At 47.0% G+C, this 14,870-nt stretch overlaps 1 protein-coding gene across 1 annotated transcript; it reads left to right on the forward strand.

Annotated features, from left to right (window-relative positions):
* The first annotated feature begins 721 nt into the window (after positions 1–721).
* LOC119431594 (uncharacterized) lies at positions 722–10,606 on the forward strand. Its single transcript, XM_037699073.2, has 5 exons — positions 722–1,126; positions 4,635–4,799; positions 5,545–5,717; positions 6,702–6,863; positions 10,348–10,606. Exons 1-5 carry the CDS (start codon positions 948–950, stop codon positions 10,566–10,568), a joined length of 900 nt encoding a protein of 299 aa, XP_037555001.2. The 5' UTR covers positions 722–947; the 3' UTR covers positions 10,569–10,606.
* The last annotated feature ends 4,264 nt before the right edge of the window (positions 10,607–14,870 follow it).

Genomic DNA, 14,870 nt, shown 5'->3' on the forward strand with positions numbered 1-14,870 from the left:
TCGATGGCCTTTGAGCAACGGAAGCGGAAACAGCGCGAACATGCCCTCTCGTTCACAGTGTGCTCCTACTCACGGTTAGAAAGAACAAATCAAACTAAAATGCTCTAAAAATACTATATGTAAGTGTTATTAATTATTCAGTAAATTATTTTTGCCACTTGATATGTGCGAACTGCACATACTCTCGAGAACAGCGACGTGCTTGTGTTCGTACGCTCTCCCTCTACTCCATGTGCTGCCGGCTGCAGTCATATCGCCGCTATTTCGCCGTATAAACAAATATAAAAGAAATTATAGTGCGTTTAAGTGGTTTTAATGTTGTTTAACTTTTGGTGACACGAAAACGAAAATAAGAATCCGCAGCGTCACACAATTTTGCGAGAAACGCCTGAACCACTCAACGGCCTTTCAAAAGTGCCGTGTAGCTGCGTGATAACTCCTTTGAGTCGATAGAGTTGTGGCATTTCGAAGGCCGTCGACTCGAAGGCTTTCCAAATGTGCCCGTGTGACACAGGTATTATATTTTCTTTATTTAAACAGAAAAACGCAAGAACGCCAGAGCACTTTGATAATTTCGCGTTGAAGAAATTGGTAACTCAGTAGCAGATATTGAGCCCTTCAGGAAATATTCTACCTTTGCCCTAGCCTAGATACCAGCGGTACCAGCGGGTAGATCTAGCTGAGCAAGGTACCCTGATCAGGACATGTGACGCGCTTCGGATGGGGGGGATGGGCGCAGCCTGTGTCGTAAACAGCAGTCCGGTGTTGTCGTGGTTGCGACGAGAAATGCACCTACGCTGACGCGCTGGTCGTTGTTTAACGCCGCCGGCGGCCTCCACGCATTGGCCATTGACGCTCGGTAGCTGTCGTCATCCGAGCCGGCAGCGGGTGCGGCGGCGATCGCGCTTGTTTTCGTCTGCGGCGCGAGAGCAGACGACGACGGCGTCATGTCGGCCACGGCTTCTCCGCTCGCGGGATGCCCGGACGTCTCGTCCTTCCCGCCTTCGTACAGCGAAGCCACCCGGCAGCACGCTTCACTGGGCGGTGGACTGAGCTTCGTGGATTTCTTGCCTTACTGCATCAGTTCGGGCGGCCTCTTCAGCACGCCGACGTTCGAGCCGTTCAGGTGAGACGCGCGCGTCCCGACGGACTACAAGTTGGGCGCGACGATGCTGCAATATCGTGGTAACGCGACGCCTTTCGTGGCTTGTTTCTTCGATTATTGTGCAAGTTTCCAAGCGAGAAATCGAAGCGCTGGAGGTGGGCGCAAACGAAACTCCAATGTGTTATGGTCGCGCGTGCCTGATATCGCACCTTCTGTATTTTGCGAGGCGGCGGCAGCTGTGTGTTTTTGCAGCGAGCTATTTGATTCCTCGCGCGGTGCAAGTTGTGCAAGCCGTCAGTCCCTAGAGCAAGCACTGCGTCGGCGCTGTTTGGTCATCGAAAAGTGCATATGTGTGTGTACGTGCCACTATTGCTGGTTATTGCTTTGGCGCGTGTGGTCAACCAGAGGTCACGCGTGGAGAAAAACTTCCTTGAGCCGTCGCTGTAGACTGACCTTGGTTGAGGATGGTCGTTATTTTCCCTCGTTGGCAAGCGATTGTTGCACGGATTGCTGATCGAATAGGGCTACTCAGTTTCAACTACGTACGAGTTCGCGTGACAGACGTTTTACCGGCGGCTTCCGTAAACCACGCGTATTGCAAGCGTCTGTAGCCGATAGATGTAGGCGAGGTGATAACGGCCGTCGCGGTAGTGTCGGGAATCCCAGAAATATATCCTTTCGCATTGTCCGGTCAATGCTCCTTGCGGTTACACTCTAGATTACGCACAATTTTTGCGCGCGGAATTCGTAGAAAGGAACGAGAACAGTTCTTCCAACAGTGCTCACAATAATTAAGATAACAGCTCATGAAATGCGTGCATGCACTCATGAGGTCATTGCATGTACGGCAGCTGGTCGTGCAAAGCTACAGATCATCCTTGCTCATACTTTCTTTTTAATGATTGTATGTAATCTTTAGTGCATTCAGTAGATGTGGCATGTGAAGTTACCACACCCTTCGAGGAGCAGCATTATGTATAAGGGACACTGGGACACTGTTGTACATGGTGTGCCAGTATGAAAGAGGAGTCGCACACAAAATAAAATAAATGTTACACTAGAGGTGTCGGGAACCGAGGGGTCGCAGCGGAGCGCCAGAACAAGGAGACCAGATCGGCAGGCTTTTAGAACCGACTGGCGCGTGCGGTGCTTGCGCCGATAGCACGCGCCGCCCAACTTTATTGTCGTCGTCACTCGCAGCCAGCCCCAAAGCGCTGGCCAAGAGCGCCGACCTAAGCGTCCCCGCTTAGCAGCGTCGGTGGGCGCTACAGAGGGATTCTTCAACATATAAGAACTGTATAGACAACTCGCACATTTACAGGATGTCACTCTTTGAAGGCAGATTAGGTGTTCCTTTTCATACTGGTGCAGAGCGAGAAGCCAGCTGGAGCGATCGAATCGCTTAATCATGTGTAACAGTTTTAACTGTTGGTAATGTCAATAGTAAGAATGACAGTACAAGAAGCGTGGAAGTGCCACTACATGATATGGCTTGTACTATCGCGACAAAGTGAAATGCAAACGGGAAAGTAGAATACCTCTTACAAGCCATAACTTGATAGTGTGATTTTGCGTCACTGCACATCGAAGATGGTGCATGTACTTGCCCAAATTAAGTATACAAGCCAATACTATGACATTGCAGGAAGCAGCAAAGGTGGAATAAAAATAGAAATAGTGTTTTAGCTAGTTGTAGCTTGTGCTTATTTCATTTGTTGATGACAGTACATTGCTGCATAAATATTCCCGCTTATTCACCACCTGCAGTGCTGTCTATATACGGCTATAGATAAGCAGAAGAAATAAGCACACAAACATTTGTGGCACTTGTAGCAGACCGCAGCATGTACTAAGGCACCTCATCCTGGTAATGCATCTGCTAGCAGAATCTGCAGGACGTGCCTTTTGAGGTAGCATAAAATATACAGTACTCGGATCATTCTTGAAACATACTGAATGAGTTAATTAAGTGAACCAAGTGTAAATCTGCTGTGTCTTCCTGCTGGTTGTTTTGTCTCATATGCTTGTGGTACACCTTGTACACTATAATGCGCATTGCCTTTCAATCCTTGTGGTAATTAACACGGAAACGATTAAGTAAAATATTCTCCCGGATATGAAGCCTGCTGGACTGCATGGAAGCAGTTTAGTCATGTTCTTGCTGCCAGGGTTCAAGAAAATTGACACTAACTTGGCCTAGACTGTTGTGTCGTCACAGGCGATGAAAAGCACCCATAAAGTGTGTTTTGAATACAGCAACATGACATAAAAATCCAGAGTGCAGTGTCAACATGCCAATCCACCATACAATGTTACGCCATCATCTTGGTGTGCAGGGGGAAAGAAAGCAGTTTTTTAGCTTAACACACACATGGAGGAGACGGTCACTTTGTCCATATACCGGGAAGGTGCTGCTGTCAGCATCTAACCATGGTATTTAATAAACAAAAAACGGGTTTTCGTAACATACTAGTCAGTAATAAGTAAGTGAACATGTCACTGAGCTGTCTTTGAGTCCAAAGAAGACATGTGCTATAGGCCATTCAGTACAAAGCAACTAGGCTAGGAACAAATGCTGTTTACCGAGATTGTGTGTGCTAACGGCTGTGCTGTTGCTATATTACCTCAGCAGTTCTGCAGGTAGTTGCAAATTGCTTGGAACCTTCTTTTAGTAAAAGGGGAAGGGTGTCCTTGACTTGGGCACAACCAAGTTGTGCAGCAGCACCGTGCAGGTCACTTTATCATCATCTATTGCCTGCATTAATGGCTTTCCTGTTAGTGTTGTCCTGTGCAGCTAGGACGAGCGTACCCGTAGTCACAAAACACAGTTTACGCGACAGCTGTCAACAGTCAATTGAATGCATTCTGGCTGAGACTTGGGAAAGAGAAATTTTTCTGTTGTGAGATGTGTACGAGCAAGGAGTGTGTGATATAAAGGCTGTAATAAAAATTAAAGTTATGAGGTTTTATGTCCCGAAATGACAGAGTGTTCGTTATGAGGGGCACTGTGGTGGAGGGCTCCGGATTAATTTTGACCACTTGGGATTCTTTAGTGTGCACCCTAAACCTAAGTGCTTGAGCGTTATTGCATTTTGTCCCAATCAGGAAGGCAGCAGCCGTTGCTGGGAATTAAACCCATGGCCTTGCACTCATCAGCAAAGCACCATAGCGATTGAGCCGCTCCCACGGCTTAAGGCTGTAGTAGTAGTAGTGCTTCATTCTCACAGGAGATGTACAAATGCGTACATTGCAGCATGAAATATACGTACACATGTACACACACATATATAGTACACACATGCATGCACATGCATCACTGGCAAGGTAGGCGAGGCAAAAGGCACTAACAGGACACCCGAAACGCCACCATAGAGTCGGCACGCACGGCTGCGCTCCCTACCGTGCGGGTATTTTACCCTGCCGTAATGACATATTATGGCAGTGTGTATAGAGAGATAAACAAGTAAAGTTATCGACCTCTTTGGTTTGACGGTGTGGGCGTGTGCTCATTCATTTGCTTGTCGTGCAGGGTGCTGCTCCAACGTGCCAATGACTGGCTCAAGGAGAACTGCACCTGGGAAGTGAAGACATGCGAGAGCGTCGAGTTCAAGACCTCGTCCGAGGTGGTCAACACCGAGCGCATGACATACTATGAGTACGGCGAGCAGAGCACCCGCTACGTGCGCAGCCTGAGGTGTGTGCGTGTACCAGGTGGTACTCTTGATCAATCGCTTTCAGAAATACTTTCAGCTTCGCATGACTACAGCTCTGCATGAATTTGTGAATACAGTCAGTGAACACTAGGTGGTGCAAAAATAATGCTGGTTCAAGACATGTCATCACTTTCATCACATTTCGTTGCTTCTCCGTGATTTTGTTGACAGGGAAGCGTGATGTTTACGATCGTGTTATATAAGCACGGTTACTTTGGAGTGCACAATGTCAAAAACTGTGCTGTGGGTTGTTTGCTTTATAATTCATTTTGATCTATAAAACAGTGTCATCATTACATACGGGTGTGCACCATTGTATTCAGGCAGCTTGCGCCACGTGCACATCGTGTATCGTGCATATGCTAATTTTTGAAGCACTCTGACACAAGCATATGGTCAATCCGCGCATGCCATCCTGCAGTCGAAGCAACTTCCTTTTGCAATTGAGCCATCCGCACCATTAGGTGGTGCTAGCATCGAAACACTCACTCCATCTGTCGTTGGAGCTGCGAAACTACAACATGTAACTCCCACCATCGCGTGTGTTTCATGCAAGGAAGCTGTATGTCAGGAGACACAAGTGTCAGGCATGGAAGTCGAGTTTAGGAAATGCAACATCAATTGATTAGTCAATTGAGTTATAGTTTGACCCATAGGAGAACTGAATGAAGAAATCTGGCGGGGGGGGGGCATTAACGTGACTAACTTGCACTAGCTGTGGTGCAGGCTATGGCTGGTTCCACGCCTCGACCAGAGCCGACCTGCACAGCAGCTGGAGTACCGCAACCTGATCCCGCAGCAGACGGGCCATGCGGGGCTGTTCGGAATGCCCACATTCGAGACACTGCACGAACTTCTGGAACGCTACAACCAGCAGCTCATGCACCAGCCTGCACCAGGTATGTGTGTGGAGCTTAGTACCTGGGAGCTCGAATTATCGAACAGATGCGTTAAGCGCCGGATTAAAAAATTTTGAGGAGATCTGTGAGACTTTTGGCAGCTACCTCATCATTGACAATGGACCGTCATTGTGCTACGGCTGTAGTGGCGAAACAGTGTGTCAATTAAACTTTTGCTGTATGTTGCGATTTTACATGATGTGTACAGGATGAAACATTGTGGAACTGTGCAGTGGAGCGCTGCTGCAGTGACATATAGAGGTGGTGCCACCTGGTGGCACGTTCTAAACATTGTGACACTACGGTGTGCAGGAGAGTGAGTGGTGGTACGAGGACAGGGCAGCAGCAAGAAGGGTTTTCTGTTTTATAAGTCGGTTATGTGACGGACAATGTTGGTACTGGATGTGGAATTCACAGTTGTTTGCTGCAAAAATTTCTTATTAGTGAGAGGTGTTAACAGGGCTTCTATAACTGTTGTCTAAGGTGCCTTACTGTATCGCAGCTGTTGATGTTCTTACTGTCTGGGACTCTCTTTTCCATCTTTATCTGTTTGCTTTTGAAGCATAATTCCCTATGCTTCGTCAGGTGCAGCCTTTTAAAAATATTTGGTGCTTTGGCTGACTTGATATTTTGTTGTGTTTATGTTGCAGAACACTGAAGCACTATTATAAAATATCAAGTAGCATTCTGATGCTGGTGACGCCGATTCCTCAGAGGAATGACTAGACACCGCATTCTGGGATACCACCGTCTCTCTTCCTTAGCTGCCTTAGTTACTACCGTTCTCTACCTGCTCTGCTTATTCTTGAACTTGTTGCAGCCATCGGTGTCTTGGCACAGCTTGTTAAAGGCCTGCTTATATAGTCCGTGAAAGGTCCAGGAAGCGGTGGCAAATGCCTCTCTGAGGGAATGGTGTTTATTCACCAGAATATCATCACCTATTCGCCCTCTCATAGAATGTGTTGTGTTGGTTGCAATGTGCAGGGCGGGTTCTGGCGGTGGAGACGCAAGAGATGAAGATCCCCAGCTACTCAAACTTCGACCCCGACCGGTCGTACTGGTCCGAGTATGGTGGACGCAACCGGCACTTCCTCTTTGTGGTGCGGGTCTTCTACGAGCTTGGCTCAACGAGTTGCGAGGAAATCGGTGAGTTCCACCATAGCTGCTTAAATGTGGTCTCGCAAGGACGACTGGCATTGTGATCATTATGATCATTATTCTGTGCTATCTGTGTTATGGTGAGTATCAAAGGAGCCCTGAAACACCACTTCTTGAAACTGAGCAACACGTTAGTGCTATGCCCTTCAAGAAAGATATTCTCAAGGACATTTTTGAAAAGGAGCTAAATTAAATAAATGGAGATATAAAGAGCACAACATCTATTTTCCCTGACGGTTGCTGTTAGCTTGGTGGCGCTAATATACTAGTGATACTCGCTTCTCTTTTTCCTCATTCTACAGTGCACTTATGGTTACTGTTTGGGGCTTGCATCTGGCAGAGGTGCTCGAGGGTGACAAAGGCATGTAGAAAAAACGAGTGGGGAGCATTACCAACCGCCACTTAACCATTTAGCAAAAAATCTGGAAGGATGTGCATGTGTGTGTCCAATGGCTGGCGCGTATGGGCAATTCTGCTTCATGCAACATCATCATTGACATTGCCGAAGGTGGAAAAAGAGCAGAGGTTTTGATAACTGCAGAGGAGAGCAAGCAACGTACTATTATGTGAGATTGTGAGTTCCCTGATGCATGCAGTGGAGTAATATTCACAGCAGCACTGTCTACAGACCATGAACATTTCCTCGCCATGCTGAAAGAGTATTTCAGTGCCCCTTGAATTGCTGCTACAGCATGTGATACAGGTGCTAGTTCATATGCAGCAGAACCTCATTGATGTGATCCCTTTTCATACGATTCTCTGGCGCCAGCGTTCACGACCAAGAACACAAGAAATTACCGAGTGCAGTTACACTTCTTTTTTGCTGGTTAATGTGTTCCCGGAAAACACTACCTCTTGGCGCCAACGTTCAGTACATTGCCAAACTGCCATCGCACGGTACGTTTTTCGGCCACTAGATCCCATGTGAACAAGAACAGGCGTGAGGCGGTCGATTGAGAACAACCGCTTGCCGCAGCACACGCCAGTGCGTCACGCAAAGAGCCAGCACACACCAGCATTATAGCATATCTCCTTGCGGGTCGTCGCCAAGCCGCATTCATAGCTATTGCTTCCAACTCTATGACGATAAGCATCTTCATTTATCTGTTTGACAACGCGTGTGGCATAGTGGCATTGGAAGCGTACTGCACGCTTTTACTAGGTGGTAGCCCAAATGCGCTGGTGCAGGTGGCGCGAAGCGAGCCTCATGTTTCACTCTACTGGCATCGTATTCCGCCATCACCCACCACCTCGGTTTCGTTTTGGTTTCCCTTTGCTGTCATAAAGCACTATGCGATAGGAAAACATCAAAACGCATTCAGCCATTCGAGATGTGCGTCGGCATCTTGTGCCGCAACAATGCTTGTGGAGTGGCCACGTCAAAAATTCCCGCGAAAATGCCCCACCCGAAGAAGTTGCTGACCCAGGCTAAATTCGAGGAGCACAAACATAAGCTTGCCGAAGCCCCAAAAACAACAACTTGAGTCTCGGGCCACTTGGGCCTCATCAGCTCGGTGCGCGTCAGAGTCGGGTGCTGCAACCATTCGCGCAACGCTTCGCTTTACAAAGATGTTGACTGCAATTGAGTGCGACAATTTTTTTTTGTGACTTCGAACCGTGAGTTTTCTTGGTTAGTATGTTGTTTTTTTTTTGTGTGTTTTTCCAAAACGGGTATGAACGAGGTTCTACTATATACTTCATTTCATGCATAACAGGCAACACTACAAAGGCAACACTACAAAGGCAACAGAGATTTCTCTGACTGCTCGCATTCATGAACAAAAAAGTGGCACATCACGACACAGGTATGTGTTGTCTAATATCATGGAGGAAAGAAAGAAAACAGGAGAGGCCCTGACTTCACGTTTTTGAAGCCGGAAGTGCAGCCATGTTGGTGTGCCATCTCCCTTTGCGCCTCCAATCAGGGTTTCTGCAGCTCGCCGGGGCAGATGGGTGCGAACTTTGAACTTGCACTGTTACGAGCAGCCGGAAGTGTCTGCTGCCGACGCGGGTCAAAACAAAGCTTACGACACTTCTGTAGCAGGTTTAGTGAAGCAGACGCGCTCCTGTGTTTTTCCGTGGCACGTTGAAGAAGACGACGAAGACCCGCGCCGTGATTGCTTGAGTGTATCTATTGCTGGCCGACACTCACACTCACAGACCTCAAACACAACTTTCAAGCTTAAACACCACACTCCTAAGTCAGCTTTTCTCGCGAACAAAAGGTGCTGCGAAAAAGACACCGGTGGAAAAATCTTATCTCACTTTTCAGACACCGAGAACAGCAGCGAAAGCTTCAGGAGCGCGGTTGCTATGGCAACGTTGACATTTGGGGTACCCGTCCCAGTGCTCCTTTGCGAATAACAGCACGTGACTTCCGCCGCACCTTCTCCAATACGTCCGTGCTGGCCGGGGCCTCTCCGGGGTTTCCTTCCTCCATGTCTAATATAAAGTAACATTAAGTCCCAGACTTCTACGTAGCAAAATAGCAAAATATGACCTAATTTTTACATTGAAGGCATCGCAGATCTCAACCTATTTACTGCCAGGCGAATGGAGTGACATTGCTGTGACAAGCTGCCATGGCACACCACTTATGCTCGCAAACAAAACATAGTGCATCAGATACACTGGTGGCACAAATGTACACAAATTAATGCCTGATTTGACGTAGCCTTTAGATCCACAAGTTGTGATGTATGAAGCAGTCATTACGCAGTGATTGTCGCAGATCAAGAAAACAACTGCACTGCAAAATGTGCGGAGTGAGACCTGACCTTCATTTTGGGGCAAATTACAGGTGTTTAATCGGGATGTTGCTATAGTGCAATGTTTTGTGCAGATTGTTGACTGCTCCCTTTACACACATGTCACATGTAAAAGGCGCAGGACGCACCGTAAAAACCCGCATATAATACGAGGTTCTCTTTCTACAAAATTTTACTAGCATAATCTCTGTCTCGTGATATATTCGGTCACCAAAAATTGCCATCATCATCGGGCACTGCAATGGAAGCAGGAAACCGAAACCATGAACCCCCCTGCCCACTGTGCTGAAGCATGGCCAAAACATTCGCCAAGGTGCCAGTGCGGAATGTCAAACGCTCTGTACAGGACAGATGAGTGCCTTTTGATGGAACTCTCCAGCAGTATGTCTTTCGAGAAAAGTGACGGTGAGTTTGCAGGCAGCGCAGTTTTAATAAAGAAATATTGTCGAAATGCGGTAAATGTTTGCGATACGTATTGTACATGACCTTTCTTGCGATCTTAAATTTACCCCTCCTACTGTATTAAAGTTCCTACTATATTCAGGGTCATACGGTACTTTTTCATCGCAGCTTGCATGATTGTGTGTACTTTTCTCAGCAACATTTCTGAAGCCTCATGGCATTTTCTCTTGCGTACCAAGAAAATGTGATTGACACCTTAACTTATCGTGGCGCATTTACCAATTTCATCGTGGTGCACACAGGCGTGGCAGACTTTGTGCCCCTGCGGCAGTCGACTGGTGGCCTCTTCTCGTTCCCGAGGTACGAGCCGTTCTGCAACGTCATCGGCCGGGCGGCCCAGTGGTGCTCCCAGCAGGGCTCGCTGCGTTTCTGCAACGCCCAGTCCCTCGAGATCAAGCTGAAGTCAGGTGAGCAACACTTCCGTGACATTGCCAAAGTACCTACTCTAGTAAGCATTGGGTGATGCACGATCTGTGTGACGTACTGCACTTGTGTCAGAAATAAAGCCTCGGTGTATCAAAAGCCTACTACAAATCTGGCCGTCGATTCAAGGCAAGAACATCGTAGAGTCGAAACTCGTGATAATGGAGTCTGATCCGACAAAAAAACACCCATACTATTCGTTATAAGTGTACACGCTGACATCGACAGCAAATTTTTTTTTCGTATCTATGCAAAAGAAACGCAGCGTGATGCCTCTGATGGGCCAGCAAAGGGCCTCCTTTCAATTTTAACAGGAGGCTCAGTGTGACCACATGCAGTCGGTGTGGTCACACGAGGTCAGCATGTTCGCTTGCTGGCTGTTGGCCAGCCAAGCCACGCCACTGGGCCAGGCACACACGAGCATCTAGAATGTGCAGTTTCAAGTCGCTGTTGCTATTTGACATTCTTGCTACGAGAATACACATTTTAAGCTGCTGAATAAACAAATACTTGCTACGCTGTAAACGACACTGTCTATATTGTCTCGCATCTTGCATTTTCGGTTTCCATATAGCAGTGAAATACTTATGGAAATAAAGCCTTTATCAAATGTCAAGTTTACTTTGTTACATTCAATAATTTACTGTGTTTTTGTTCATTATATTGAACAATGAGGAGCACTCAGATACATGCAACAAACTACCCACCAAGAACTTTAATCATGTGACATGTATCTCACAACATGTGAAATAGTCTTTCAATGCTCAAGAGGCAGGCACACAGATGGGCATAAAAGCATGGAATGATAGTCAGAGAGGCAGAGGCATACTGATGTTGGAAGCGGTGGTAAACTTGATACCTGTAGCCATATTCTAATCACATTCCATATGGACACTGTCCCCGAGGAGGGTGGTCCGATTGGCTGAAACAGCACTGGCAAATGAGGCATTTCGACTGCAGTGACAAGTGTCAGTGCATTGACTGCACTAAGTGCAGAGTGCTCTATGGATTCCAAAATGGGTAACAGGTGGCAATCACAGATGTTACGCTTCTGCAAGTTCTGCATAAACTTCTGCAATTTAATGTGGCATCGCAAAGCAAATTCCCATCAGTCATGTAGGAGCTACAGCCATAAAGAATGATAAGAGGGTCACTTAAATGCCAGCTGCAATGAAATTTCACTTTGGCTAAAATTGGTTATAGATAAGTAGTACTAAATATGCTATTGAAGCAATCTTCGCAAAGCTGTAGAGCTGGTAATTATCTAAATTTCATGTTAACAGCCTTAAGCAGAGAGTACTGCTTAAGTACTCACTTAAATATCACTTAAGCAGAGAGTACTGCGCACACATGGTACCAGGCAAAAATTTGCTGCAAGTGGAACCACTTGAAGTGGTTTATTGAACAGGGACCACTTGGCAAGTGGTTTATCGAACAGGGACCACTTGGCAAGTGGTTTATCGAACAGGGACCACTTGGCAAGTGGGACAACTTGAAGTGGTTTATTGAACAGGGACCACTGGGCAAGTGGGACCATTTAAAGTGGTTTATTGAACAGGGACCACTTGGCAAGTAAATTATTGAACAGGGACCACTTGGCAAGTGGGACCATTTGAAGTGGTTTATTGAACAGGAACCACTTGGCAAGTAGGACCACTTGAAGTGGTTTATTGAACAAGAACCACTTGGCAAGTGGTTTATTGAACAGGGACCACTTGGCAAGTGGGACCACTTGAAGTGGTTTATTGAACAGGAACCACTTGGCAAGTAGGACCACTTGAAGTGGTTTATTGAACAGGAACCACTTGGCGTGTCGTTTATTGAACAGGGACCACTTGCCAAGTGGGACCATTTGAAATGGTTTATTGAACAGGAACCACTGACAAGTACGACCACTTGAAGTGGTTTATTGAACAAGAACCACTTGGCAAGTAAATTATTGAACAGGGACCACTTGGCAAGTGGGACCATTTGAAGTGGTTTATTGAACAGGAACCACTTGGCAAGTAGGACCACTTGAAGTGATTTATTGAACAGGAACCACTTGGCGTGTGGTTTATTGAACAGGGACCACTTGCCAAGTGGGACCATTTGAAATGGTTTATTGAACAGGAACCACTGACAAGTACGACCACTTGAAGTGGTTTATTGAACAAGAACCACTTGGCAAGTGGTTTATTGAACAGGGACCACTTGGCAAGTGGGACCACTTGAAGTGGTTTATTGAAGAGGAACCACTTGGCAAGTGGAACCCGTTGTGGTCCATATGCATAAGTATACGCAGGCGCGGATCCAGGGGGGATGTCCGGATGTCCTGACCCCCCCCCCCCCCTCAAATTTCTGCATCGCCCCCTCGCTGACAGGGGAATGGCCCTGTCCCCCCCCCCCCCCAAAAAAAAAAAAAGTATCGCCACCAGCATTCCTCAAAATTATTTTTCGCGAGTACCAGTGGTATGAGCCATGTAGAAGTAAAGCTAGCTCGCTCACAAGCTTAGTTTTATTCCGTAGGGGTGTGGTGTCGCGAAGTTGCCGTAGTTATTTTTCTCATGAACACCTTGGACCTCCTGGCGCCGGCCGTGCCTTACTCTTCCCATCGGTGGCGTCGAATGAACGAGGGGACGTGCCTTTTGCCAAGCACGCAGATGTCCGCTCGAGCGCCTTCGCAACTGATCAACTCAGTTCCCGATTGGGGTGTCATCGGTTGCCTCATTGGCTGTCATCGGTTCCGCGACCAACCTGCTTAATGAAAGAGATCTCTCGCTGAAGTGTCATATATAAATAATACAACTAACAGCTAAACTAAGAACTTCGCATAGACTTTTTTTAAAAACTGTAGCACTCAGTGTGATCACTGGTTTTGGCACGTAAAACCCCAGAAAGAAGTGTGATCACAGTTACACGTTGACATTATCCAGTACGAGCACATCACGGTTCGTACACTACAAGTTTTTCGTTGTAACTTCGCAGTTTTATTGTCGTACATTAAGCATAGGAGGCTCAAAGCCGTCGGATCGGTTCATCTGAGTGGCCGTTGTCACGGAGCGGGGCGAAGCCTCGAGCAGCGGCTGCGAAGTGGGGGAGCGTGACGTCAGCGGCCAACGCCAGCGCGCGGGCGTTGGCTGCTAACCACGCGTGGTTAGAGAAACGGGAGCAGATGCGCGCCTTGTGTAAAAGGATGAGTCGCGTGGGAAGCAATACATGTAGACGCTGGCTCGCGCTCTCGGCTACTAGGCCACATCGTTCTTGTAGGTGGCGTCGTGAGTCTTCTTCATACGCGGTGATTCGCATATCGCAAACAACCAGCGTAGTGGTTGCCGCGTTGGAGCTCCAAAGCAAACGAAGGTGTCTCAGCCGAACACAAAGAATCTTCTTAAGGAAATCAAGATGTCCCAACAGAACTCTAAAGATGGACCCGTGCTTACGCATTTATAACAAACCTGCGACAGATCATCCCAAATTTTATTTTAAGAAACAATACACGGTAGATATACCGGGTGTTCAAAATTAAGCTTTATGGTGCTCTTAAAATTAGGCACTGAGAGGCACGTAAAGACCACCTGGGCAAATAAGTTATGTGGCCAGGGGGACACAAAGTGAGATAATAATTATTGCTCCCAGCAGCCGAATATTACCTAAATTAAATAATTAACTATTTATCGACTGCAGTAAGTGTGTATGTTTGTATTGAAAAGTTAGAAGCAGCCGTGTTTCTACACAGTTTCACTTGATAGAATTCTTCTAGCATGTCTATTCTCCAAGATATCCAACTCCAAATTTTAATTGTCGTTCGTATGATTACGCATGCAAGAGAGTGAGGATTGGCGCAAAGCTCCTCCATGATGTGACGCGGCTGTTGGGTGTGGCGTTTAGTCTGACAAAGCGGCGGAGGCATTGGCAAAGATAATAACTGCCCCCCTTCCCCTGACGGCTGGCGAAATAAAAGAAATCGAAGAACCCGTAACCGCTGTCGTAACACGCGACCGCGCAGCCTGTAAAGCTGGCGGCAGCTGCCATGCCGAGATAATGGCGCGAGCGGAGAAGCCGGAGGGCAATGCGCGTGCGTAATGGTGACTAGACGACCGGGCATGGTCATTTCCTGGGCTACGCAAATAAAGTGACTGCTGATTTCCAAGTATCGTAAGTTTTATTGAAATCAAAAGCAACAACTACACCATCAACAACAGAAACCTTTTTAGCTGTGCTAACGAATATTTCATATATACTGCCGTTTTAAGTTTGATGTTGTCATGCACGAATCTCATGACAACACTTCACCCATCAGGATGTCAATGCCCTAAAAACGTTCAAAATGCCTCCCTTCAACAGAACCGCAAAGCATAAA

Source organism: Dermacentor silvarum, chromosome 10 (genome assembly GCF_013339745.2).
Source record: "Dermacentor silvarum isolate Dsil-2018 chromosome 10, BIME_Dsil_1.4, whole genome shotgun sequence".
NCBI classification, from domain to species: domain Eukaryota; kingdom Metazoa; phylum Arthropoda; class Arachnida; order Ixodida; family Ixodidae; genus Dermacentor; species Dermacentor silvarum.

What these genes read in the sequence shown, in the direction of transcription:
- LOC119431594 (XM_037699073.2), top strand. Translation starts at nt 948, where the DNA reads ATGTCGGCCACGGCTTCTCCGCTCGCGGGATGCCCGGACGTCTCGTCC. An exon ending in CCGACGTTCGAGCCGTTCAG is followed by an intron (nt 1,127 to 4,634) that starts GTGAGACGCGCG and finishes CTTGTCGTGCAG; the next exon opens with GGTGCTGCTCCAACGTGCCA. An exon ending in CGCTACGTGCGCAGCCTGAG is followed by an intron (nt 4,800 to 5,544) that starts GTGTGTGCGTGT and finishes GCTGTGGTGCAG; the next exon opens with GCTATGGCTGGTTCCACGCC.